Here is a 27,245-nt window from a genome sequence, read left to right as displayed (position 1 = left end):
ATTAATAATTCAATTTTTTGTGGTGTTTAGAAAAGTGAACGAATGGACGGTTTCGCTGCGAACCGCGCTAACCTACGCGGCAAAGGGCGCAATCGTAGCGTGTCGGAGAGCTCCAGCTGGGACATGTCAGTGCATGGCAGGCAGCGCCGCATGTCTGGAGGTCAAGGTCAGCCCGCTCAAGGTCAAGGACAAGCGACTCAAGGTCAAGGCCAACAGGTGCCCCGCAAGCGAGCCGACTCGATAGGGTCGGGTCGGACGAGATCCGGGTCCATGGGCAAGCAGGCCGCGAGCAGCAAATGGTATGCTGATTTTGGAGGTGACTTGAAAAGTGAGTGCGTTTTGTCCAGTACGTTCTATTCTACTTTATAAGTTTTGTTATTTTAAATAAAAACAATATAAAAACTTTTAGTACCCTTTTTATTAATTTCATTGTTTTACTATTCTATGTTATGCGGCATGTATTCTACTTTATAAGTTCCCTTGAGGAACTAATAGACCAGGCAACGAAAAGTTATTAGCTTAGAAGGAAGTGTTTGGGCTCTGTTTGGGATAACAGAGCTGCAATGTTGAAGCTCTAATAGCTGCAATGCTGCAACGTTTGGAAAATTGTGTTCCAAACATATTACTCCTATATTTTTCGCTAGGTGATGAAAATATCAAAAACCGCCAACCTTCTAGGACTGGTCCTCTGCTCTTATTTATATAAATCCATGTAATCATCAGTAATTATATTTATCACTCCATATTCATGTAGCTTTTAACGTAACGTCAATATTGAATTACTGTCCTCAGATTGAAATTTGTTTTGTTTGAATAAGATATAAATTTGAATTTTAAAAACACTATGGAGTGAAAATGCACCTCCATTGGATCATTACCCTTGCATACACTTACATACGCATCCACCAACCCCCACCACCACCTATTCCCCCTCCTTCATCCCTTACCACACATAACCTTGACATTAGAGTAAATTTCTACAGTCTGATGATGACCAACAACAGGTCGAAACGATCGTCATACCAATGTAAGTGCATTTTCACTCCATAAGTGTTTTTAAAATTCAAGTTTAATTTGAATGGTAGAAAAGTATGGATATTAAACAGAGTGAATAAGATATGTTCTAGTTTTAATATTCATTATTCTATTTATTTATATCTTTAGTGTTGTGTGGCAGAGAGAACCTTGAGTCCTAACTCCGCCCTCAATAAAAACAATCAATCATCTTTATTCTTTTTCATTATTTTTATTTTGTAAAATTTTTATAATTGTTTGATTAGAACATAAACTAGTATCTGAAATTGTTTCAATAAACCAGTTGGTTCGACAATACGGGTTTTACCTTCTCAACGATATAGAAAAAATCCTACCACCCCCTGCGCTAAGGTACCTTAAATCCAGAGGTATTATATTTTTTGTTTTTTTCACATAGATATTGGAAACTATGAGTTTCAGGGTACTATGAGTGTCTTGTACAAAATTAAAGTTTATAAAGTTTTGCTCAGTAAGTTTTTTATACAGTTTTCAAGATAATTTCTCTTGAAAGTGTCAAATTTTTTGAAAAATCGTTCAGCTTCCAAGTTTTTGGTCTTTTAATCCTTATAATTCTGTATAGGTGATTTACAGAATATAATATTCTGAATATAGGCTTGAAGAGCATCAAATTCCCTTCAACAATATGTATCATACCACTATTCATAGATTATCATCATATTGTTGGAGCAGTTTTAGTGTTTGAAACAATAGATCAGTCAACAAAGATATTTAGAGGGAATGGTTGAAGCACAATTTTTCACTAAGAAGCTTTTTGGACTAGTAAGGAGAACCCATCAAAGCGAAAAATAGTATAAAATACAAAGTGTAATAATATGGTTTCAGATCACGACAGCAACATACACAAATCCAAGCCTCGTGTCAACTTTGATCTGAGCTGTGAGAGTTGGAAACAATCGAAGAAGGAGAAACGAGATATCAAGCCCATCACCAAACAACCAACTGTTGCTCCATCTGCAACGGCTGCTGCACCGAAAAATGATACAGTTGCAACATCTACAAAGACATCTGCAACTGTTGCACAGAAAAATGATACAGTTGCAAAATCCAGTAATGCATCTGCAACTGTTGCTGCACCGAAAAATGATACAGTTGCAACATCTACAAAGACATCTGCAACGGCTGCTGCACCGAAAAATGCTCCCGTTGCATCTACAAATACACCAGCAACCAAGAATGCTCCAGATGCTGTTGCTGCTTCTGTTCCATCAAAAGAAGTGAAACCAGTGGTTGAAAGTAAAGAAACAACGCCTAAAGATCCTCCAACCAACGAAACATCCAACGCCCCTACAAATACTGCCGAGCAATCATCACATTGAACAGAGGTATTCGGCTAAACAAACATACCTTCATCTTTAAATCACTGAAGAAAGTTTTTTATAAACGTTGTGTTGTGTTGTTACTACAGCACATTAAAAACTGTTAGTTTTCTATCCCTCAATCATCATAATTATGATGAATTGCTTGGTAATCATTTCAACCAATGGATGGATACATTGCTGTTGAATTGAGAATTATTCATAGATGCCTAGAAGGCTAGATCTAAGTAAATTCATTGTAGTAAAGTATGACTTATAAAATGTGTGGTGTCTATTTCAAATTTTAACTCGCATATATTTTTGTTGCTTAAATTTCCTATTTGTATAGATGAAAAATCCAACAATCTATAAGATTTATCTGTTTTATTTTAATCTATAAACTAGGAATTTTTATTGACTGGTTGCCTAATTTGTTTGTGTTCATCGGTGTAAATTATTGGAAGAATTCGAATGGGTTGTGTCAACCCCATACATATTGCGTATTTGTTGAAAATTTCCAAAAAGTAAGGTTCTTAGAATTTTTCCAACACACCAGTACTCTGAGCTCAGCATTATGTTCCTAAAATGTTTAATATTTGTACGTGTTGTTTTTTCAACATTTCTGAAAACAAATCAAATGAATCTTATTCTCTTGAAAAGCAAGCTTATGGTGATAAAATAATATGAAATAGCTTAGATTTGTTATAATAAATAATAATCTTAATATTTTTTCCATTTGATTCTGTAAATATTCCTCGTTGGAAATTGTATAATAATGAGCGTATAGCTTTTATCAATGTAGAGACCCTTGGGGTACGTATTTTATTTTGATCAATCACCATGTTATGGTGAAATGGCGATTTTTTTTATTTTAGGTGCGTTCCGAACCACCAGACTGTATCAAGCTTTCGAACTTGACAGAAATAGTTTTTATTTTCGGTGTGTGAGTGTTCTATTTACGTTTGTTATGGGAGGACTGAAGTTTCCTTTACAACAATGTCGTGTGAACAGAACTTCAAGTCTTGATTCCTCTAATTTCTATTCTTAGTAGTGATAAAAAAGACGTTTAAAAATATATAAAAAATAAATATGTGTGAATATTTTTAGCATAAATTACGAGTGTTGTACAAGTTGCAATACAATAATCCAGTAAACGGAAATTAAGCGTGTTTTAGCATAAATCTTGGTAGAGTTTTCTATGCTTTACATAAAAAAGTATGAATGTGTGGGAGTGAGAGAGATGATGTATGAATTCACCATTGTTTTATTTTCAAGTTGCCATAATGTGTAGTTTTCACGTATATTAATTTCTCCATCTACAATATTATCGATTGATTTATAAAATAATTTAAACCTGTGTTTGCATATTCAATCATCTATTGATCGTCAAGATAAGTCCTTATCTGCTAATGATGAGTAAAATATCCATATTTAACAATCAAAAAACTAAGAGTGTTATTGATAGATCAGTTTATTTTTGTTGACTCATAACTGTACTAGACTATTTGGTTTTTATAATTTTAAGTTATTGTTACTTCATGGTTTATAATATTCCTTTTTGCTTTAGGTAGAGCTTTTACAACTCTGCAAGTAGATTTCTTTCTATGAACAAGGTGTAGGTTTTATTATTTACAAGGTGTTTACCGGCTAGAGGTCGTCTAAAAATTTAGTTGGAGTACATTTTGTGGGTTTGAATGTATATAAGAGTATCAATGTAGATTGTGATAGTGTATGAGTAACGATTATTGATAAATATCAAGGATGATTACTGATTTCTTTTTGTACTAGTGTATTTTATTTCCGAGGTCAAGTCGGTTATTCGTTTACCCTTTACCATTCTGAGTTTAGTTTTCTTAACTGAGAACTAGTGTAATCATTACCAATAAATTAATATGATCACATTTTGTTCAAATAATGTTGATATATTCTTCATTAATTCATTGCTGTAGAAATATTTTAAGGATATTAATTCCTTGACAAAGTTTCATAACAGTAATAATCTATATAAATTTTAGTACCGTAACTAAATATAAATTTATTATGTAAACTAAACCTATAATAGGCCAACTACCTAGACTTATTTTATACTATAATAACATGATTATATATATAGATTTAAACTTGTATATGATCATATTCTTCGTCATATCTCTAAAATTTATAGTTTAAAGGAGATCAAAAAGTATTTCCCTCTTGAAATGTCACTATTTTCAGTAGAACTGCATTACTTGACTAGTAAACTTTTGTTGATGAGGTTAATTATTACTAATTCTCACATTCTTCAATAATTTCGCTGTTTTAACTGACTTGTCCTTTTTTCTTCCCTTCTCATCAATTGTAATTTACTATACTTAGTTAGTTTTACGTAGATGTTAGACTTCAAAGGTGGTGGGTAAATAGTAATATTTTTATTAATCTCTTCAGATTTTATTTTAATAATCACAGTTTTTTCCTTTAGGAATAATATTGTTCTTCTTAGATTTAGCTATAAATCGTGTGTGTAACAATAATAATTATAATACTAATTTAAACAAGATAACTTTCACACTTGGATAACTTCATTGAATATAGTCTTCCTCTGTTGGGTGCAGCCTGTTGAAAATTCGCAGAGTTCACAGTTTTCAGTTTTGTTTGATAATAATTGAAAATCTAGATTAGTTGTTGCGTTTATTTTGTTGTTTTGTCTGATGATTGTTTCGTTACCTTTCAATTCCCTGTCTAAAATTATGTATGTTCACATACTTGAATATTCTGGTTTTTTGTCTATTTGATATTATTCTATGTTGATGCATATATTTCGGAATTGTTATCATTGTCCAATTTCTACAACTGTGTTGTAACAACGTATTCATCTTATCTATTTCAATTATATTTACCAATTGAATTCCACTTTATCTAGAATCTGCATTTTTCTTTTAATGTAAATAGATGAAAATAATTCTAAATATATTCTAAAATATATCACCTAGGTTGATTAGTATTTGATGTATTTTTACTTGATAAACGAACATTGAAATAACTTTTGTATCTACAGTACTTTTAGTTACTTTTAATATAAAAGTGACGTTGAAATTAAATGTACTTTTATTTGTATTAGCAAATCAATATATTTCATTATTAAGCGCTGTATTAATTTCTGCAAAACCAGGTTCCCGGTTTTGATTCCTGGTTCAGTCTAGCATTTTTCTAGAATCATTGTAATTTATCATTCCTTTCTTGTTTGAAATTTCATACATCATGTCATTGTCAGGCATATTCGATAATATTATGCTTCTGAAGATTATTCGCTATTCAAATACATGAATGAACACTCTTCTACATTACATATATGTGAAATTGCTCAATCATTTAAAAAAATTGATGTTCCCAAATGTGTTTTGTAGCGTGTTTCAAGGCATTGGTGAATCATAAATTACTATGACGTATTAACTAAAAAAGTGATTAAGTAATAAATTGTAGTTCAATTTTTGCAGTTTAATTAATGGTGAATCATGAATTAATAAGTCGCATTAACTAATAAAGTAATTAAGTAATAAATATAATTTTATTGGTGAGACATAGGGTTCTCACCTCTCCATGTTACACTGTTGTCGTTTGTAGACGAAAATATTGTTATTTTTCACGTGTCAAAAATTCCTTCAATCCAATAATCATTATTATTAGTTTAGTTTCATACAAAAGTTTTTGAACACGTCACTCCCGTGTTATCGGATGGGCACGTTAATTTGTCGGTCCTGGCTGAAGTATGATAGTCGTAAGGGGCCCATTGACGGCTTAGATTATATATTCAGGCGAGTTGGACCTTCCGTCAGGAACACCCCACCAATAAAAGCCATACGAATATTATTATTAGTAAGTTTATGGGTATAAATTAACTTTGTTAATGACGGAGATCATATAAGATAACTCTGGAATGTAATAGCATGCTGTATTTCAACTAAATTAATAGTTTGTATGTTGGAGGTATTGTTTTAGTATGATAAATCATAGTGGGGAAAATTAATATTCTACTTATTACTCAAATAAGTAGACTACTACTTATCTACTTATTACTCTTTTTCTTCTATTTACTCATTGAAATCATTATCTTCTGTACCTTAACCTTAGCAGAGGGCTTTTGAATTAAAACCAAGACTAATGCTGTACATGGTAGTTTGTTCTTGAATAATTAATTCTACGCTTAATGCTGTAGCAGAAATTAGAAAGAGCAGGACTTTTACTGTCCTGGTATCTAACTCGAATTTGCAACAAATTGAATCACTGAATCTACTTAATGTAACCGTCATATCCTAGTCAATTGACTAACAACTAGTTTTATATCTATTGTGATCGTTAATTCCACGTTGACAGTTACTTGTTGAAATTCGATATTTTTTTCTTTGAAGCAAATTAATTTAATTTGCATTTTCCAGTCTTGTTCGTTCATATAATGATGCTAGACTCAGAAAATTATACTATGTATAGTTTCAACCATCCATTTTATTATCAACGATTATTTTTCAGTCGAATAGTGCCTTTCTAAAAAGTATTTGTGTGTAAATGACATGGCCAAAATATTTTTTGTACATTCAAGCGAGCTGTTTTAGTATCCAGCACTTAGAACAACTTAACAATATTAATTGTTTCAATTTTTCTACTGGATTTGAAATCTGAACGGAATAACATAGATTTCCTACTTTTCTATTAGTGAACTAATGTATTTCACTGTATTTTGGTGTTCTTAACAATAAAAATATATTTGCTGCAAACGTTTCTTCCCTGTTAATTTCTTAGGGAGTAGATATTTTCTACAACGTTCATCCATTCTGTGCAGAAATATCTTATTTTGTTCAAACGTTAGTGGATTGTGATAATTAAACAAGTCTTTGTTAAAATATATTCAAAAATCGTAGTGTATTTTGGATAAACAAAAAAATATTAATGGAGTTTTAGTTTAGGTTAAGAATATTAGTCTGTAGTTCATTAATATTAATGGATATTATCATTATTATAGCTATTAAAATGTAAAAGGGCTTACTAGTTGTAGATTACATAATAATTATTTTCCGTTAGTTTCAGTAGCACTATGATAATAATACAACACTGTATAGCTCCTGTAAGTCAGGTTTCTGAAAATTTTGGGTGAGAATTAATATTTTATTATAAGAGACATTCTGTGTACAGTAATAAGGGACCAGTTTTTTCATATTCATCCATCTCAGGAAAAACTACCTCCCCATTATGGTCCTCTTGAATATTTTTGTAACTTATTTGGACATTTATTTCCAACAAAAAATAAAGTCTTTGAAATTTACTGTGAAGTTTCGGTCTGTAGTTATGTGATTGTAAAATGTTCATAATGTTACAGATTTTGTGTATTGAAACTTATAAAAAACATATTTCATCTCATATATGATAACAATAATAATAATAGTAGTTAACCACTTGTTCAAATGTGAAAGCAATAGTGTGAAAATTTCAAAAATGGGTTTAATTGATTTTTTTTCAGTTCTCATTCAATTCATATCAGGCTTTTGTATACTTTGAAACTGTCAATAAACTCTGTATAATATTGAAAGTTTAACATTTGTCAATATATTCATCAGGCTTAAGTGATGATTTCTTATTATTTGATCATTGATAAATATATCGCTTCAACTGGTATTTGCAATTTTTTTTTCAGGTGCATTTCACATCAGTTCTGTTTTGGAATAGTTGACCTAATACATTTTCGATTATTGCATAGAACATTCCTCCAGTTTTTGCAGTGAATTCCCAACGATTTGTTACAAATTAATGTAGTTATAATATATCCATAATCATTTTTGAATTATCCTGAAATAAAAATATTTATTGATCAATAATAAAATAATATTCATTAAAAGAGTAGGTAATTAATTCAAAGTACAAAAATACTCAAGTGTGATTTTTTCAATTTCATAATGCAAAGTTGTTCCCTAACATCTTCTTTCTTGTTTATTCTCTATGTCTTCCAGTTACAAATATGTTCAGCTATACAGTGTTGATTGTAACAGTTTATTGTAAATATGTTAATAAATTGATGTTCCAGCTATTTTGATGTAATAAAGGGTGGTTAGCTTTTGCTACTGAAAAACAATTTTTACTCTTAATAGAACCAAATCTAAATAGAAAATCGTTTCTAATTTTTATGTCAATACTCACCTTCAGAAGTTATAACAAATCACTAGTGATTGCTTGGCAAACAATCAGTAAATACAGTAATAACGTGTGGTCTTTATCATTGTTTGAAATATTTTTACTCGATTTATTTCCCACTCATGTTTATATATGTTTTGTACATGCTAAGTAAGAATAGTCATAGTTTTAATTATTATTATCGAATATTATTACTATAATACCAACCATTAAGTTGATAAAAAAAGATATAAAAAATATAAAACCTATAAAAACTTGTAATTGCGTATTTTATTCTCTCGTTTTACCTAACCCGTCTTTCTGACTTGATTCATCCAATGAACCACTTAATAAAATTCTATTAATTCTTGAAACATCTATTAAAGAACTACCTAAGTATTTAGAATTAATTTAAGGACTCAGTACCTAGAATTAAGTTGAGTAGGTAGGTAGTTTATTCACTAGACTTCCAACTTAATAGTAATAACACTAAAAACAATCCAAAAGCTCATAAAATAATTATCTTATTTCATATTATATTATTATGAAAAATTCGCCCATAATTTTATAATATAGGGGACCGAGCTTCGCTCTGGCGTACAAAAGCATAACAAATTTATCACGAAAGAAGAAATTAAAATAACATTCATACAGAAATGTTCTATCTAATCACACAGTAAATTGAGATTAATTCCCAGAGGAATGCAAAAATTTCCCTCACAAAGGCCAAGCTGCACAAAAGCCGGTTAAATTTTAATCCTTATTAACTTCACGTGAACCAAATCAGAGAAGACAATTTCAAAAAGATGGATCTACTGGAATTAATCGGGATTGAAAATAACCCGGTTTTTTTGCAATCGGCACTATGTACCTGATTGTATGATTACAAAAGTTCAACAGCTGAGTCATAATTTTGACAAAGTCCCCCACACATGAACTTCACTTCCATCACCAAAAGACGACGAAATAATTATTATCAGCTGTTTTTCCAAGGATGAATAATAATTATCCTTTTAATGTCCTTCAGCGAGTTTTCCCAGGGATGAGACCTAGTGAAATCGAATCTTTATATTATAAACATAAGGTAATGACACCAGTAGTTGACCACTTAAGAGCTTGATTGCATATCATTAAATTATTGAGTGTATATTTTAACTTTTGGAGAATTATTAAATAATTTAGGAAACTCATTAGAATATCCAGATTAAGTAATGTATATAAGAATTTCATTTTAATCAATCATAAACACTTTAAATCACTTACAAAAATATTGAGTTTTTGGTTCGGTAGTTGACCATGCAAATTTTTTTTAAATCAGTAGTTGACCACTTTTGCACCAGTAGTTGACCAGAACACCGATAGCCAATGAAAAGGTAAAAATGGCTAAAAACAAGTATTTGACACTTTTGTATATTATATGAGTTCTCTTTGAAATGTTCAATGTTCTTGAATAAATTGAAAATATGAAAAAATTAGCATTAAAAAAGAGAAAAAATTATGAATTTGAAAAAAAATTCAACTTAATTCCAGACGAAATCCAACTCTGGAACAGAGTAGACATTACGAGTTTTACTGGTTTTTTTGGGCTCATCTATGTGAGATTTAACACACTTCCACTGGTATTCTAGCACATCAGGCCTCTCTGGCCATTTCCATAGGCGACCACACTTAACCATTGATGAGATTTTTGCTGTAGCTTCAGTGAAATTAATTATTTTTCCAGGATAATAATCACTGTCATACTCAAAAATAACATGCTCATCAATATTCTTCAGCAAAGGCTTCCAAGCATGATTATCAGGGTCCACATGATCTGAGGGCTCTGAGAACTCACTTTCTTCACATGAAAATTCAACACTTGAATCAGAGCTATCAGTGTTTGGTAGAATTTTCTTCTGCTTACTTTTCAACTTTTTAAACTCAAGTTTATTCTGTTTCTGCTTCTCAATCTCTTCCTTCTTTCGTTTTCTCTCGTTGGCTCTCTCTATCTTCAATCGCTCAAATTCTTCTCTCTTCTTCCTTTTATTCTCAAAATATTGTTGACAAAGTTTTCCTGAGACTATTGTTGGTACTCTTTCTCTTCCGACCCTTCTTCTCTTATTGTTCTCAGATTCAGGGTAGAAAAAGTGTCTTTTGAATGGGCTTGGTATTCCTTGTTTTGATGGCCCGTTAGGGGGGGGGGGGGGCTGGTGGATAGGCCTACATCTGTTGCCTGCATATCTTCTTTCCCTGTGGACTGTTCTGGATGTAAATCTGTTGGCAGCAATTCTAAAACTACATCCTGGTTTGGCGAAAGAACTTCATTTATATTGCTTCCATCAACAGGAGACTGTGAAGCATCTTTATTTAGTAATATGTTAGTATTGCTCCCAACAACAAAAGGCTCAGTTTCAGACAAATTAAAAATTACATCTATATCTGTTAAACATGCTTCATTAATGTTGTTTTCATCATCAGGAAACTCCACAGCAGCATTATTCAGTGATATGTTGGCAGAAACGTTGTTCCCCAAATCACATGGCTCAGTTCCAGACAACTCAAAAATTACATCAATATCTGTTGGAGGGGTTTCATCAACGTTGTTTCCATCAGCAGGCGACTCTACAGCATCATCATTCAGTGACAGGTTGGCAGAAATTATATTGTTCCTAACATCCAGCTCAAGTCTCTCCAGTTCCATTTTTGTTTTTTTCCAGCACTTGAACAAAGATGTGTCCAGTGGATCTCCACAACATGTTTCAGTTGATGCTTCAAAAACAGAGAGCTTTTCTTTCCCTATCATGTCATTCAAGAAACGTAATCCTTGCTTAAAATACTGTATTTTCAGCTCAGTTGAGTCACTTTCATCTTGCTCTTTGAATGATCCTTGGCCTGGTACCTCAATTATTTGAGGATTCCATGGGTACAATCCACATTTCTTGAATCCATTGGACAACATCGATTCTGTAACGTTCTCATCTATCACTTCTTGTAATAGCTTTGCAAAATCATTCTTTTTCAAGAGATGAGAACCGTCTTTAATAATGTTTTCCAGCCTCCACTTGTGTACTTTATTCTTCCATCCTTCTTTGAGACTTCTAAAAACAGCAACATCCATGGGCTGCAAAATGTGAGTGGCATTGGGTAGCAAAGCCACCAGAATTATCCCATTTTCTTCACAGAATTTGCTTGTCTGGAAAGATAAATGTGAAGCATGGCCATCAATGAAAAGGATAACTGGTAAAGTGATTTGTTTTTCCACAAACCATGGATGAAAAATATCAGCAATGAATTCAAAGAATGCTTCACAAGTCATCCACCCTGAATCAGTTTTTCCTAGCCCCCACTCCTTTGGATAATTATCTGCAATTTCTTGAGGAATACGTTTGTATTTGAACAAACAGGTTGTTGGAGCTACAACACCACTTGCACTACCAGTTACCAATACTGTGATGCACTCTTTCTCATCAGCATTAACTTTCTGATAAACTGTTTTATCACCTTTCCTGGTAAGCACTTTAGGGCCTTTTGGATTTAAAAAAAAAAGCTGACTCAAATATTCGAGACGGGTCTTCCAAAAGCTTTTCATCACCATGCTTTCTATTAATATACAGCTCCACTTCTGAAAACCAGTTGATTATGCTTTCCCTAGTAACTGCTGCCCGTGAGACAGTCAAATTTTGAGAGACCCTTTTTGAAATAAGAGGATTTCTTCGAAGAAAACTCTTGACCCATGTTCTGCCCGGTCTTCCATCTTTGAAGGGTGAATCACGTTTCACAGCTTTTAAGCATCTCTCCACACTGATGCATAACTGTTCAATAGTGATTGGAAAACCAGCTTTTGCCATGTTCTCCACCCATCTGCTTATTTTAGCCTCCTCTTCTTTTGATAGAATGGAAGGTGGGCCCATTCTTCTTTCCATCGGTGATTTACCCTCCAATTTATACTTCAATGTTGTTCTAGGAGCTCCAAATTTCTTTGCAGCTGTCCGGATAGATGTTTTGTGCAGGAGCACATCTTCAACTGCAGCTTTCATAGCATCTTCATTGTAGCTTAAAAATGTACTCTTGGCTCCAGGCATCTTGGAATCCTGAAAAAGAGAACAAATTTTTAGAATTGAAGCACCCCACTTAGTAATTTTTCAGCATCATCTTAGGCCCAGATTACACTGTAAAAGAGTTGATAAAATGCTCATAAGTACATTGCCTTTTTTATAAAAGATGAACTACCTATTTCACTAAAAAATATATTTGTCATAATTTTTTGAGTTTAATATATTGGCCTTAGTTTTCAAATTCAGTTGAAATATATTTTATCTCTATTTTATTAGATGAATCTCTCTTCAGAGGAGGTGTGTTTCAAAAGTTGACCATATCTTGATTCAGTAATTGACCACACGGTCAAACACTAGAACCCATCCTATTTTGCAATTTTGAACAAGTTCTTAACTTTTATCCACTTAAGTTGGTTATGGAAATGTATTTATATGTATAAAAAAAATCAAGTCAATTGAACCAAGTCAATTGGTCGATGGAAGTTGACCACACAGCTCAATCTCTAGTTCATCTGTGAAAATGTGACTCAGTAGATGACCACCCCCACCAAAAGGTGTATAAGTAGGGTTATGTTATTAGAAACATGATTGTGTACCGTATCTGACTTAGAAAATACTTTAAAAAAACAAAATTATTGCTAGTCTTACCCAATGAATCCAATATTTGGCTCTTACAGCTGCTATCTGATACCATACCACTCTTCTTATCAAATCTCATAAGAAAAAGACACATACCACATACTTTCATGAACTGCTCACCAACTAATGTCAGCCATTTATAAACCAGAACCAGATGTAGTTAATTGCTAAGCTTCTAGCTTATGCCGCAAGATGGCAGTAGGTAGGTACTTGAAGAGCTCATTGGAAGTTGGCTGAAGCATACAGAACTGTTATTTAATCGAATCATACAAAATGGTCAACTACTAGTGCATGGTCAACTACTGGCACCTTTACCTTACTATGTTCTGAATTTCGAGAGAATCGTTAGAGCCGTTTTCGAGATTCGGTGAAATACATACATATAAATATCTAAACATATAAACAGAAGTTTAGTGAAACTTTTTTACTTGGTAATCGCCAAGGCAAATATTTCAGTTACCATACCGTATACAGTAATCAAGAACAAAATAATGAGTGCTGATTACGAATGTTTCATAATGGCAAATTGAATAAAATACTCATGAGTCTTGTGGATATTATGTGTACGGTATATTAATCGTTTGCTTTATTAAAAAAAAATATATAGAAATGCTGAGGATGATACTAACCTCATGAGCCTTGGGTAATGATGCAGATGATAACCAGAGATTAGTGAACCTACAGTTCTAGGTGAGTTCAGAACCACCGGGAAGCGATTTTACAACTCATGAGTCATATTCAGAGGAGTTGGCTCAAATGGCCACCCTCCCAACGGGTGTAGCAGGCGCATGATTCATAATAACTTATCTGTATGTAGCCTGTAGAGAGGTCCACATTATAATGGCAGAGGGGAAATAGCATTGCCGATTCTCTGACTTGCCACTGCCTTCTATAGGAAAAAGCAACACCAATGTTAATCAAATACGGCCATTATACGGTAACGTGAACCTTACTATACACCAATTGACTGTATATCCCCTATATTATCTAGCTGGCGATCTAACTGGCTCGCAATCTAGCTGGCTGGCCACTGCGCACACATTTCATGACCCCTACCGTTTTCATCTAAGTACTGTGGCCTAACCTACCGGTCACTATAATGACAAATTTATGTTATATTAATCTTGTTATTACTTTCTTAGATTCACTCTCAATGTTTATCTTCAATTTACAATGTCTTCATACTCTCTCTATCCTATACTATTAAACGAGCAATTTCTGTTTATATGTTCAGAGGTTTAGATGTTTATATGTTTGTATTCCACTGGATCTCAAAAACGGCTCTAACGATTCTCACGAAATTCAGAACATAGTAGGTTTATAATATAAAGATTCGATTGAACTAGGTCTCATCCCTGGGAAAACTCGCTGAAGGACATTAAAAGGATAATTATTATTCATCCTTGGAAAAACAGCTGATAATAATTATTTCGTCGTCTGTTGATGATAGAAGTGAGTGAGCGAGTTCATGTGTGTGGACTGTGTCAAAATTATGATTCAGCTGTTGAACTTTTGTAATAATTCAATCAGGTACTTAGTGGCGGTTGCAAAAAAGCCAGGTTATTTTCAATCCTGATTAATTCCAGTAGATCCATCTCTTTGAAATGGTCTTCTTTGATTTGGTTCACGTGAAGTTGAGCAGGATTAAAATTTAACCGACTTTTGTGCAATCGGGCCTTTGTGAGGGAAATTTTTGCATTCCTCTGGGAATTAATCTAAATTTACTGTTATTAGATAGAACATTTCTGTATGAATGTTATAATAATTTTTCATGATTTTGCACCCTTAGAGTGAAGCTTGGTCCCCAATAACACAGAATAACTGGAACTTTTAAAAACGCTATAAAACATTAGTGGGAAGGGGAAAATAGCTATTTATGTATTAAGAGCATAATGCATGACTTTATCGCTTGCGCAAAACAGTTGGAAGAGCGATAAAGAAGCATTATGCTCGAATTACATACAAACTTTTTTCTATAACTGCCCAAGCCTGTTAAATTACTTATATCAGCGGAGTTACAATTACCGACTTTTTAGGTTAAGATCTGACTTTTTGGCGAGCTGCTTACCATCAGCTGATCAGCGAGCGTAAAGAAACTCTTCTGCGCATGCGCGAATGATTACCGAGCGTAAAGAAAATCTACTGCGCATGCGCGAATGGTTAGCGAGTGGTAAAGTAGATTCTCCTCAGAAATGAGCTGTTTTACGAGGAGAATTGAGTATGTAAATTCTTTCTTTACGCGCAGTTGTAGAAAAATGATTTTATTCAAACTAATATAAAGTTCAAGACTTGCCATTTGAGAATTATTAATAACATTTATCACTTTTTGATACTTACTTCTTTAAGATGGCTTCCATCTGCACAAATACACTCTTCAAATCTGTTTTGACGATTCCTCATTGACCTCTGCAACATTTTAGCTGGGATATTGTTAATTTCATGTTTAATTGTTTGTTATGATTCAACCACAGTTATTGGTCAAATTGTGAAAACGTTTGATTTGAGATAGCTCCACAAACAGAAAATCGCAGGTGGACAGATCATGGGACCAAGAAATGCAACCTAATCGTGAAATTACATGGTTACAAACCAATACTCACTAGCACAGTTGCCATTGAATGCCATGCAGAGTGGATTTCATCAATAATTTTGAATTGATTCAAAATAAAAACGTAATTCAAAATGAAATCCGCAACATCCCAGATGAGATGATGCAGCGATCAATGAGGAATTGTCAACACAGATTTCAAGAGCGTATTTTTTTAGGAGAGAGCCATCTTTAAGAAGTAATATTGTCAAAAGGAGATAGATGTTATTAATAATATTCTCAAATGGCAAGTCTTGAACTTGACATTAGTTTGATTAAAATCATTTTTGCCCTTTCCACTAATGTTTTAAATACTCCATAATTCTACTGAAATTTGAAATACGCGCCGCTCTACTACCTTTAATGGCGGAAGACCTTTAGTCGAAGTGACTGTGCGGTTGGAGGTACCTTGCCTTCTGCTTTCTCTTTTCTCTGTGGTGGTGACAAACAAAATTGCTAAAAGCCGAAACTAACCTGTGAATCTCTCCGCTCAATAATTAAATTTGTTGAATTATTGCAGTTCCAGTAATTAATATTTGGATTCATTTTCCAAAAACTACAAGTTGTTTTGTTCAATCCCATCTTATAAAATGGTAAGTTCTTAGAAATTTATATTTTATCATATTTTTGATATGAACATTATTTTCATGAAATGACTCAGTCAATTATTTATTCAAAATAAAACTAAGTTAGTTTATTTAAATATAAATTATCGAATTTTTGCAAAACTTTATGCAACAGGCTAATTACGTATCTTTAAATAAACCAGCATATTATGGAATTTTTATTTTACAATCGTGCTGCGCCATAACCTAGAAAATAACATTGTTCAGTAGGCTAATTTTTACTGAGGAACAATAATTATTTTATATGAATTAAAAACATAAATTATATGGATACGGAACATTATAGAAAAAATAAAATTATCAAAGCATCTTGCTTACTATTTAGTATTTTGTCCATACTGTGATCACTAAAACCACAAGGACACGTCAAAAAAACAAAGCTAGTCACAACAACAAATAATTAATAAAAATAAGAACTTTTGAATTGAATATTGAATTGAACTTACCAGCATGTTTCCCAACATAAAGAACTAACTGATGGAATGCATGGTGGGTTCTCTACCAGCAATCTCCTCAGAGCGCCCTGAATTCGCCTGGTCGACAGGTCTCTTGCTGCTATTGGAAACTTGTTGAAAAATCCTGTAGATAAGTGGGCAAGGCCTTGCATGATTGTTATCATAAAAAGAATAATATTGAATAACATAAGGTACTATTTAAATGATCAATAGGGCATTATTTTTTGAAACTTTGAGATTAATTAGAATATCTACTTTATAATTTTATACTGTTGAAGTTATTACAATTGTTTTCTATCTTCTTTCTGTATTTAAATAAATTATTAAACAAATACATTCCTAAAAGCAAATACAATAAACTTGAATTGAATTGCGTAGGCTAAACTTGACTTAATTTTTCATAATCACCCATTCAACTCAAAGGTTGAAAAAACTTTACGAATTCAAGGAAACTAGACCAATGTAATTTCGCATCCATATGTTGACCCAATGAAGGCCAGTGTGTGAATGGGTGGTTTGTCAGCGTTAGCCTTCGTAAGGAATTGCACCTTTTCCAGGCTGGGCCAGAGAATGAACCAACATATGACTGTGACATTAGATACATGCTATATTCTATAAATGTATACATTCTACATTATACTATTTAATGTATTACTCGTATATAAATGATACATGTATATATTCTATAAACACTCAGCTACCTTCTATCCTACACTTTAGCTACACTCTCCACTATGTTTTGATACATGCATTCCATAAACACTCAGCTACCTTCCATACAACACTCTAGCTTCGCCGTGCCACTATGTTTCACCCCTAAGCAGGGGTTTACTTTATTCTATCAATTCCACTTCATCAAGTATAAAAAAATTGACATCCGAGCTATTCCTGCTAGTAGACTAAAGTTTTAATTGTTTTTTGCAGGATTTTGGTCTACCTCCACTGAAAGAGAAGTCGACAGGCTTCCACCGCCAGCCAAATGCCGACAAGCAGAACGAGTACGGCATCCCGGACCCGATGACGTTTGGCCTGGGTGCGGCGAGGCCCACCCTCTACCAGCACCCCCTGGAGACATCCGAACGAAACTATCAGAAGAACCAGCAGCGCCTCCACATGGCCGTAATGCGAAACACCCAGGGCATTCACGCGCCCCTCCGCGTCGCCATGGAGCTCAAGGCCTTTGAGAATGTCGGCCATCTTCCTTTCCTGCCATCCTCCAACTTCAGTCGAGATGTCATCCTCGGTAACGACGAAACACTCGATTTCTCAGACATTCTCAACACCACTGAGTTCCGTGAGACCAGACCTCATCCTCATGCTCTCATGGAACATAAATTGGGAATCCTTTAAATTCAACCTCAAACGATTATCCTTTCTGGTTCCCTCTAAATGTGAGAAACTAATATCTTAAGATTTTCAAACATCATAATCAATATGTAAGTTCGATATTGTTTTGAATAAATAATTTTTCAATATAGCTATTTCGGGTGAAGTTATTGTTTAGTATTCATATTTATTCCATTTATTGACTATCACGAAACATTATAGTTGGGGAAAAACAACCAGGCATTACCCAAAACTCCCAAATTTTGATTAATAAAAGTTTCGATAAAAGAATGAGGTGATATTATCATTTTTCACTTTCAAGACCAATATTCTCCCAATAATTAAAGAACTTATATCCAAAAATACCCAATCATTATAATCAGTATGTGAGTCCGATTGTTTTAAATAAATAATTTTCGTATTAAGTTCTTTTGGATGAAGAAACTATTTGGTATTCATATTTTATTCAGTTCAGTTTACTAACTGGATAATGATTTCTTAGGGCACATTAATCGGCCAAATATTTTATAAAATATATGACTAGACACAGTATATGTTCGGATGTTTGGCACAATTTCTTGATGGAACTGGAAAGCTGAAAACAATTCAAATTTTGTCACACACATGAGACATATGTTGACAGTAAAACACAACTTTTCATACCTTATCACCTCTAAATTGCAAAAGACTGGGGTAGATTTGGTGCATACAGGTGGCTGAGTGCACCAATCATGCTCCTTTCCTCTTTCTATGTTTCTGGCTTTGGTACTGATTTCACTATCATCTACCTTGTTGTGCTCATTTGAAAACATTTTAATTTAAGATGAATCCTACAAGCGATCAGACCGATTCAGATGCAGATGTGAAAATTTTGGCTGGAACGTCGATTGTCGATTTTCTACATCAGCTCGAAGATTATTCGCCCACTGTTCCAGACGCAGTTACATCGGCATACCTTAATTCAGCTGGTTTTGAATCTTATGATCCTAGGATTGTGCGACTGATCTAGCTGGAGGCACAGAAGTTCATCTGCGACATCGCGAATGATGCGCTGCAACATTGCAAGGTGCGCAGCAGTAACGTAACAGCCAGCAAGTCAGCCAAGACCAAGGACCGGCGCTACTCACTCACCATGGAAGACCTGGCTCCGACCCTCGCCGAGTTCGGAATTACCGTTCGCAAGCCACCTTACTTTATCTGAGTTTCGCCAAAACTGTTCAAGTATTTTCTAATTCACACTCGGAAAATTCATTGCTCACAAGTCGCCTTACTACATCTAAGTTTCGCCAAAATAAACTGTTTGTAGGTAACTGTTTTCAAGTTGTTTGTAGGTAATTAACACTCGGAAAAATAAAAGTATATCTGAGACACCATTCACTGCAATAAATAGTTTGTAATTTACATTCAGGAAAATAAAAGTTTCTCCTTATTTTTGAATGATATTCAATCTCAAGAGTTTCCTCAACAGTCTCCACAGAAAGATAATGAAAACGATTCAGTCCTGATAGAAATCTATTATGCACAATAATTGGAGCGCTAGATCCTGATGTTCACAATGTATTTCACCGTCTAGTTCTCATTTCCAATACTTGTTTTTAAGGATTAATTTGATTGTATATCAACTTACATTTCAAGTCTATAGATAAAAAAACAATAATTTTTGTAGGTATAATTTGTGGAGATAACTATACTTGTAGCTTCTCGAGCTGAGTCGTATTATTATACCTTTTAAAAAGGAATGGATCTAAGACGTTTTTTCCGTGGGTGCTCTGGTAGGGCGTTGTTGACTCACAAAGGACGAATAATAAAATTATTCTAGTACTCAAGACAGCAATCATCTGGCAGTTAATGATTGAAAAAATAATTACATATTGATAGCTGAATAATAATGATAGCGTGTAGTTTTCAAGACACTAATAACAATACTTACCCTTATAGAAGATAACTAGTAGTTTTCGGAAATATCTTTTTCTAGAAACTGGTATTTCTGGATGATATAATGTCTATTATTTGAGTATAATTGTCAGGTTGATTACAGTACTTGCTTATTTTTCTCTGCAGTCCGGAATCCGGGAAATCGTCATATTTTCCTCCGTTCTGTCAGTGGTGCTAGTTCTTCACGTCAAGTTTTGGAAAGTACTTCTTGATATTGTTCGATACGATTCTGCTAGTTACTTCTCACTTTTACAGAACAATTTTTTGGAACATAAGATTTATTTTACAAGGAACACAGAGTTCATCTGGAGCATGAAAATACATATTTACACACACTGTTCCTAATTATTGTATTTTGGATTGAGTGTGATAAAACTACAAAGGAGAAATTCACATCATGAATAGGCTAGATCATTTTATAATTGAAATGGTTGAATAATTTCAGTGAATTTATCATAAATCGAAAATGCTAACTACTAAATTCTTGTAATAATCACAGAACTTTTTGTGTTCGGTAAATAGTATTTGTCTTGAAAATATCAGGTATCAAAATATCTGCCCATTATTCAGGAATAATGGAAATCACAGATTTTCTGAGGAAATACATTGCTATGATGCGCTACAATAACTCTCTACCACTTATATTTTTAATTATAATAGACATTATTGTACACGTCTATGTATTCAAGGCAGTGCTCACTGAGCCAGATAATATAGATAAAACTCTACCTGCATGTATAGATTTTATAAATTCATTGCTGTTGATTTACAATGCGGTCAGACGCAGTTTGAATCATCGCGAGTCTATTAAGCTCATAGAACTCATAGAGGATGAATTCGCGGTTTGCCACTCACAGTTTGATAGCAGCAACGCAGATCTGTGGACAAGAATTGAAAAGTTCTTTAAAGAAAAGAGAGAAAACATGACTGTAGTTGCAAGAAACTCGGCCATGTTTTTCATTGTAATGCTTTTTTTCGTTATCAACCGAAATATTTTGAACCAGCTCATTGGGCTAGAGAGTCACTCGAATGAATATACAAGCTTGCCAACTCCTTATCTATCGTACTGTCTACCTGATTTTAAGTCTCCAGTATTTTTTGTTTACGCTTATAGTTTACACATATTACTGGTAATGGCGTTGAATTGTGAGGGGTTTGTGGCGCATTGCTCAGTGTATCTAGCCATCGAACGTGTGTTGGCTGATTTTGAAACACTGTACATGCTATTGGACGATATTGTGCATGAGTATGATGAAGATGAATCCTCAACCGAGCAGTTTTCTTTCGCACAACAGCAGAGTAAAATGACAAAGTTGAGGAATGATATGGCTCGTGTAGTACGGTGTCATCAAACAATTAACAGGTGAGTCATGTCATAGCCACCTCTAATACAAGGCCCCGGCCTACGATATTGCAACGTCGCAGTGTATGCCTAGAATCTAATACATGATTGGTGAAAAAGATTTCAAAAAGTACCAGCTGATCTTTTTCACCAATCATGTATTAGACTCTAGGCCTACGCTGCGACGTTGAAATATCGTAGGCCGGGGCCTTGTATTAGAGGTGGCTATGGTCATGTCCGTTCAAAAATTAATCCCGTTTTTTTTTGGAAGCCACCAAAACACCACTTTAAGTGAATCTCACTACAGAAAGTGGACACAAAATAAGGAAGGCACTTGATGCTGTTGTCAGAAATGGAACCATGAAGCGAGGACTGCCGAAAATCTCTTGCCAGCGAAGTGGCACTGTTGCACTTCCAGCTTTGCGTTGAAGTCACTTCCCCTACCGACAACGTGACAACAGCGCAATATTTCTCAGCGACTGATTTTGTGACTTTTTTATTAGTAATACAGATACTATATAAATATAGAATGACCTCTTGCAAACCATAATAATGATGGATTGAAGATTATCGTAAGATGAGATAGGCCTAGCCTACCAAACGTTTGATGAAAGGAACCAGTCTAGAGATCAAATAAGAAAAAATGTAATATCTGTGCTAATTACAGTCTAATTGCCGATTTTGAGATATTACTCATGAATTTCTGAAAATGGATTATTAAAAATATATTAATACAATGACCTTCCTTGAAAACGTTGAAATAAATTTAATTAGTGACTTTAAGAGTGCAATTGTGACTCCTCACCTTTGTATGATAATGTTTATTGAATGAGTTGCTGGCTTATTTAGAGCTGGTAAAATATTTTTGTTGCTATTAATTGAAATTTTCATTTAAATTTAATTACAGAAATTTTAGAATTGTCACGGAGTGCTCAGAATGGGTGGTAACTTCGATTAATACAACGGTTATACTCTACTGCATCGTCATGGCTTATTTCTTTCTAACGGTAAATGACTTCTCATATACTTTCCAATGACTCATTGAGCCTGCAAATAAATGAATCATAAATAAGAATTCTATCCTTAAACATCTTCACAACAATTTCTATTAAATTGAATAGAATATTATTTATTATTTATCCAGCAGCTGCTGGGGTATATAATTAATGAATTCCAGTTTATATAGATATATGATGAATTAAGTTTTAATGGCTCTGTTAAAATGAAAAAATTGAGTTTATATTTATAGCATAATGTTGATATTATACGGTATATATTCTATAAAATACATTATGAAAAGAACCAAACTGTAACTTATTAGTTAAATGCTAGGCCCTATATACGGTACGGCATTGCGGGCTGGGAAAAAGTGGATCTGATTTTAGTATACGTAAAAGAGGTCTATTGGAACATAGAAAGGCTTATTCTGTAAAACTGAATAAAAAATAAAAAAAGTATTCAGGAAATTACATAGCTTACTAATGAACGTAGTACCAGACAGCATTATTCAGCTATTTCCAGTATACAGTATATAGGCCTAATGTTAGAGAAATCATTATATTCACAAAATTAATCAGAGGTATAGCCTACGGTACTATTTTGTAGTGTTCTGAAAAAATCTCTTACTACCTATCATTGTCATTTTATTTATTTATTCTATACATTTTTTTGTTATTATTTTTGCAAGAAAGCACTGACCGGGAGAGAAAAACTAAGATTAGGCACACACCAGTCAGTCAAGTCAAGACAAGACACGATTAGTCACAATACTTCACATCTTCACATAGTTGTTTATGAAGACATGTCTAATTGCAATGACTAATCGGTGTGTGTTGCTTCATAAGCAACTATGTGAAGTATTGTGACTAATCGTGACTAGTCTTGTCTTGACTTGACTGACTGGTGTGTGCCCACCCTAAGAGGCAACTCATTGTACCATTTATCTCTCCTAAATTTATTTTTTCTCCATTATTTCACCTATTTTCATTCATTCAACAAAAAACACGAAAGCTTGATAGAAACCTCACATCTGAACAAATTGTATCCTCTAACAAAAGAGTATAAAAATGTTTCATAATAATACGGTTATAATAGTTATTGACAACTATTCTTTTAATGTTTAAAAGCATTCTTACTTACATTCCACAGTCAGATGATCTAAAAAAGAGATTGAACTTCGGATCATTCTTCATAGTGATCAACCTTGCAGCTTTCTTCTTTTTTCACAATGGGCAACGGATTTTCAACCAGGTGAATATCTACCTTGTTGCTTATTCTCTTGTTTGAACCTTGACATCGCTTGAAATGAGTGGCAGAATTCGGGAAACTTTGCCCATATTTTAGGTTCCAATTTGTCAAAAAGTTGCATAAAGATAAAGGCTCAGACAATGAATGTTTGAAGAGATGAGAGTACAGAGACAGAAAAAAGTGATAATAAGACGAATCACAAGAATTTACAGAAACCTACCGTACCTCATTTTTTTTCAATTCGTCATAAAGGTGATATTTGAAGTGTAAGAATGAATTAACTTTTCAGATAGATCAGCAAGCTTCTGAATTGGAAACTATTTTATTATCATTAGTGACACATTAGATACCGTACAAATTGTGATTGTCAATGAAATAAATAAATATGCAATCAATGTAACTAAATTGTATCATTAACGACAATATACTGTAGAACTTATAGTAAATCATTATAATAGTATTTCACTAATAATCATACAATCAAGTTATATTATTTTGTACTTTGATTTCTGTATGAATAATTATAGTAAATGTATGATAATTTGAGTAAAGAAAACTCTTGACATTTATTAGCTGTGTTTCTGATCTTCACTCGGGACCCCGTCAATTCCTCATCTTTTGTATTTATATAGGGTACGTATATTTTGACTTCCGTCTATTTAATTGTATTTTCCACTATTCATCTCTCTATTTTTCTTGTATTTTTTAATGAGAAACCAAGGATAACTTATTTTGTCTCCATCAATGAATAAAATCTACGATAAGCTATTTCTATTCAGATTGAAACAGCAGGATAAGCTTCTTTCATCATTTAAACGGTTCTCCACTCATCCTAAAAATGTAAATCCGTACGTTATGAACCTTGTCTTTTTTCTTTAGGGCTACTTTTAATATAAATAGAAATAGAAATCTGAATACACCCTTATAAATCATTTTGTCACTACATGTTTCCGCTACTAATACCGTACTTTTTCAAGTGATTTCTTGAAAATCACTTGAAAATAATTTATAAGGGTACTCAGATTAATATTTTTATGTATGTTATGAATTTTTGTTGTTGGGTAGTCCCTTACAGGAAGGTATCTCCCAGCCTGATTTTATAATTTAAGCCGTCAATGGGCCTCATGACTGTTATACATCAGCGGGGACATGCAATTAACGTGCCCATCCGGTATAACACGGGAGTGACCTGGCTAAAATCTTTTATTAATATCTGGTTGTTTAATCCATTTAAAGATCTTATACATATAAGTGCCGTTTGCACAGTTACAGTTTAAACTAAATTTCATTTTAAACTGGATTAAATACGTATCAAGTCTCGTTTGTTATAATGTGTTTCATTTTGAGTTTAAGCCACCAGCTGATTTAATTTCGTTAAAGCTTTGACTGTGCAAACGGCCCTAATAGGTCAATTGAAAAAGTTATTGATTTTTTCAGAATGATATCTTACGTCAAACTCTCGCAAATATTCCCTGGACTGACAAGCCGAAGTGGTTTAATCAGACTCTTCTTACAATGCTGATACGCGCCAATGTCAACACAGAGATGAAACCTTATGGCATCTACACGCTTAACTACCTATCTTTCAAAGATGTAAGTGGTTGAAGATGTTGAAAAATATGTAGTAAGGATCAAGATATATATATAGTAGAGCGGCGAAGGAGATATATAGTAAGGATCAAAACATAGTGCAGCGGCGAAGGTGAGAGTGTATACGAGAAGGTATATCTTTCTCCGCTCCATTACAACATGTTATAACATATTCATAGCTCTCTTCCAGTCATACCTATAACTTATAAATAATTTGTGATGAAAAATAAATTGATAAAATGAACGAGATTCACTCAAATTAATAGCTAGCATACAGCACAACTTGTTGCAAAATAGGACTGCTATTCTTTCAACACCTATATCAACATAAATGATGTGAGCTTCACTTTTTTTACTTTTTTACCCTTTTTGAGGAGTGTTGGCTTTAGCTGCCATAGAAAATGGGCCCACTCTTTAATATAGGCTACAATGATACAGAATAGAAAATGAAAATTTACGTTTGTTAAATGTTACCTGAATCAAATTAAAAATTCTATTAAAAATAGTAAAAATAATAGTAACTACAGATGGAAATTTCAGCATTAAATTTGGATTTTCGTTTGATAATAATAATAAAAATTATTTCGTTCAACTTTTTGTATAGTTGAGAAGTTGATATTGTGGTAATTATTCATATTGAATGAAAAAGACTAAGAAATTGTCAAAAAACCACTGATAAACGTTTATCAGAGATTGACAATGGTGTAATAACCGAAACCGGTCTTTCTAATTATCAATAAATCAGTGGTTTTTTGACAATTTCTTAGTCTTTTTCATTCAATATTTCGTTTAATACTGTAATGAAAAAATTGCCCATAACCATTATTTATTAAAACAAATAAAAATACTATTTTCGGTTGCTTCTATTGTAATAGATATTTAGTAAACTGCTAGTATACGTTAAATTGATGTACCGTAAGCTAGTTATGTTTCAACTGTCACCTCACTCTATAGAAAATAATTGATAATGATGAAGCAATCGAAAGCAGGTTCCTAGTAAAAAAATGATTCTGGCAAATATTTTAGTCGATATATTAGATTTATATTATTTCGATGAACCCACAGTAGGCTATATAATATTATTTGATTCAATGTGGTTATCTGTAACATCGCCTTTTCTCTACATTCTACAAGACAGAATAAGTAAAAGTTGTAGTACAATATTCATCCCTTTATTCTCTGCATAGGCGTCAGAGATATTATATACTCTATTATATAGGTTACTCTGGATATTATATACTGTAATGCTATATAGTCCTACTATAAATAGATATTGTTCAATGAGAAAAATCACTAGAATTGAATATATAACCTTGACTTGAAAAATTGGAAATTTTTACTTTGTTTCAGTTCATGAAAATAACATTTTCTACTGGAAACGTAATTTACACCCGTAAACTGGCCACTCAAACATGAAGCAACTATGAGGATGACAAGAATAAATATTGATATTATTCATCTGAATCAGCCTACTGCTCATTGGATACACAATGCACTGCGCTTAATGGAATTTCATCGATGACTATTTTATAAAGGCTATTTGTTCTGATTCTGAATGTGAAAAATTGAAAGTGATCTTCGAGAAATGCTTTTAATACAGTTGAAAGCTTTTTATAATACAGTATTATTTTATGAATGCATGTCTTTTATTTCGTATTCAACAAATTTAATGTATCCTGGTGAACTTGATTGATTCATTTACTGCTTCACTGCAGTAAAGATTTAAACATTTACTGCTTATTTATAATGTTACATCCCTTACAGATACGATTATTGAACAAAACTGTTATTTATCGGGATGGAATAATGCATTGAGGAAATTGAATTTCAATGAAAGAAAAGGGGATTTCTATAAATATATACCCAGGAAAAAGACACCATATTATTTTTAATATTGTAATAACGATAACTAACTGGTAATAATAATTTTCACTTTGAATTATTTACTTTTATGAGGTCATCACCATTTGAGTAAATA

The 27,245-nt window shown here is 33.1% G+C and overlaps 4 protein-coding genes and 1 pseudogene across 5 annotated transcripts in view; 4 read left to right on the top strand and 1 right to left on the bottom strand.

The window, feature by feature from the left end:
• The window catches only part of LOC111050114 (la-related protein 1B), a 28,205-nt gene extending 19,437 nt beyond the window's left edge, over positions 1-8,768 (top strand). Inside the window, exons 14-15 of the mRNA XM_039439488.1 lie at positions 31-328; positions 1,879-8,768. Of these exons, the coding sequence (XP_039295422.1) occupies positions 31-328; positions 1,879-2,372 (792 nt within the window). The 3' untranslated portion in view covers positions 2,373-8,768. The remainder of the gene's footprint in view (positions 1-30; positions 329-1,878) is intronic.
• Positions 8,769-9,697: 929 nt separating this feature from the next.
• On the bottom strand, positions 9,698-17,013 carry LOC120353868. Of its 2 annotated transcripts, none has more exons than XM_039439191.1 (2): positions 16,819-17,013; positions 9,698-12,556 (listed from the first exon to the last, which is right to left on the bottom strand). In XM_039439191.1, exons 1-2 carry the CDS (start codon positions 16,834-16,836, stop codon positions 11,984-11,986), a joined length of 591 nt encoding a protein of 196 aa, XP_039295125.1. In that variant the 5' UTR covers positions 16,837-17,013; the 3' UTR covers positions 9,698-11,983. The 2 variants fall into 2 exon arrangements, with proteins under 2 accessions (XP_039295125.1, XP_039295124.1); XM_039439190.1 differs by lacking the exon at positions 16,819-17,013 and adding an exon at positions 13,169-13,285.
• On the top strand, positions 16,103-18,319 carry LOC111050112 (proteasome maturation protein). The gene is made up of 2 exons (XM_022336365.2): positions 16,103-16,339; positions 17,752-18,319. Exons 1-2 carry the CDS (start codon positions 16,337-16,339, stop codon positions 18,175-18,177), a joined length of 429 nt encoding a protein of 142 aa, XP_022192057.1. The 5' UTR covers positions 16,103-16,336; the 3' UTR covers positions 18,178-18,319.
• A 518-nt stretch (positions 18,320-18,837) lies between these two features.
• Positions 18,838-19,526, top strand: LOC111050113 (annotated as a pseudogene).
• A 188-nt stretch (positions 19,527-19,714) lies between these two features.
• Positions 19,715-27,139, top strand: LOC111050107. The gene is made up of 5 exons (XM_039439188.1): positions 19,715-21,451; positions 22,338-22,437; positions 23,579-23,680; positions 25,115-25,270; positions 26,618-27,139. Exons 1-5 carry the CDS (start codon positions 20,664-20,666, stop codon positions 26,681-26,683), a joined length of 1,212 nt encoding a protein of 403 aa, XP_039295122.1. The 5' UTR covers positions 19,715-20,663; the 3' UTR covers positions 26,684-27,139.
• Positions 27,140-27,245: the final 106 nt, after the last annotated feature.

This window comes from Nilaparvata lugens, chromosome 12 (assembly GCF_014356525.2).
Source record: "Nilaparvata lugens isolate BPH chromosome 12, ASM1435652v1, whole genome shotgun sequence".
NCBI lineage: Eukaryota > Metazoa > Arthropoda > Insecta > Hemiptera > Delphacidae > Nilaparvata > Nilaparvata lugens.
Note: the sequence above shows the minus strand (reverse complement) of the source record. Positions and strands in the feature narration are given on the sequence as shown.

Bases quoted from the DNA above. Each gene is read 5' to 3' on its own strand.
- LOC120353868 (XM_039439190.1), bottom strand. From the start codon at position 12,060: ATGGTGATGAAAAGCTTTTGGAAGACCCGTCTCGAATATTTGAGTCAG.
- LOC111050107 (XM_039439188.1), top strand. From the start codon at position 20,664: ATGGAAATCACAGATTTTCTGAGGAAATACATTGCTATGATGCGCTAC. The intron at 21,452-22,337 runs GTGAGTCATGTC...ATTTAATTACAG, and splicing joins TGTCATCAAACAATTAACAG to AAATTTTAGAATTGTCACGG. The intron at 22,438-23,578 runs GTAAATGACTTC...TACATTCCACAG, and splicing joins TGGCTTATTTCTTTCTAACG to TCAGATGATCTAAAAAAGAG.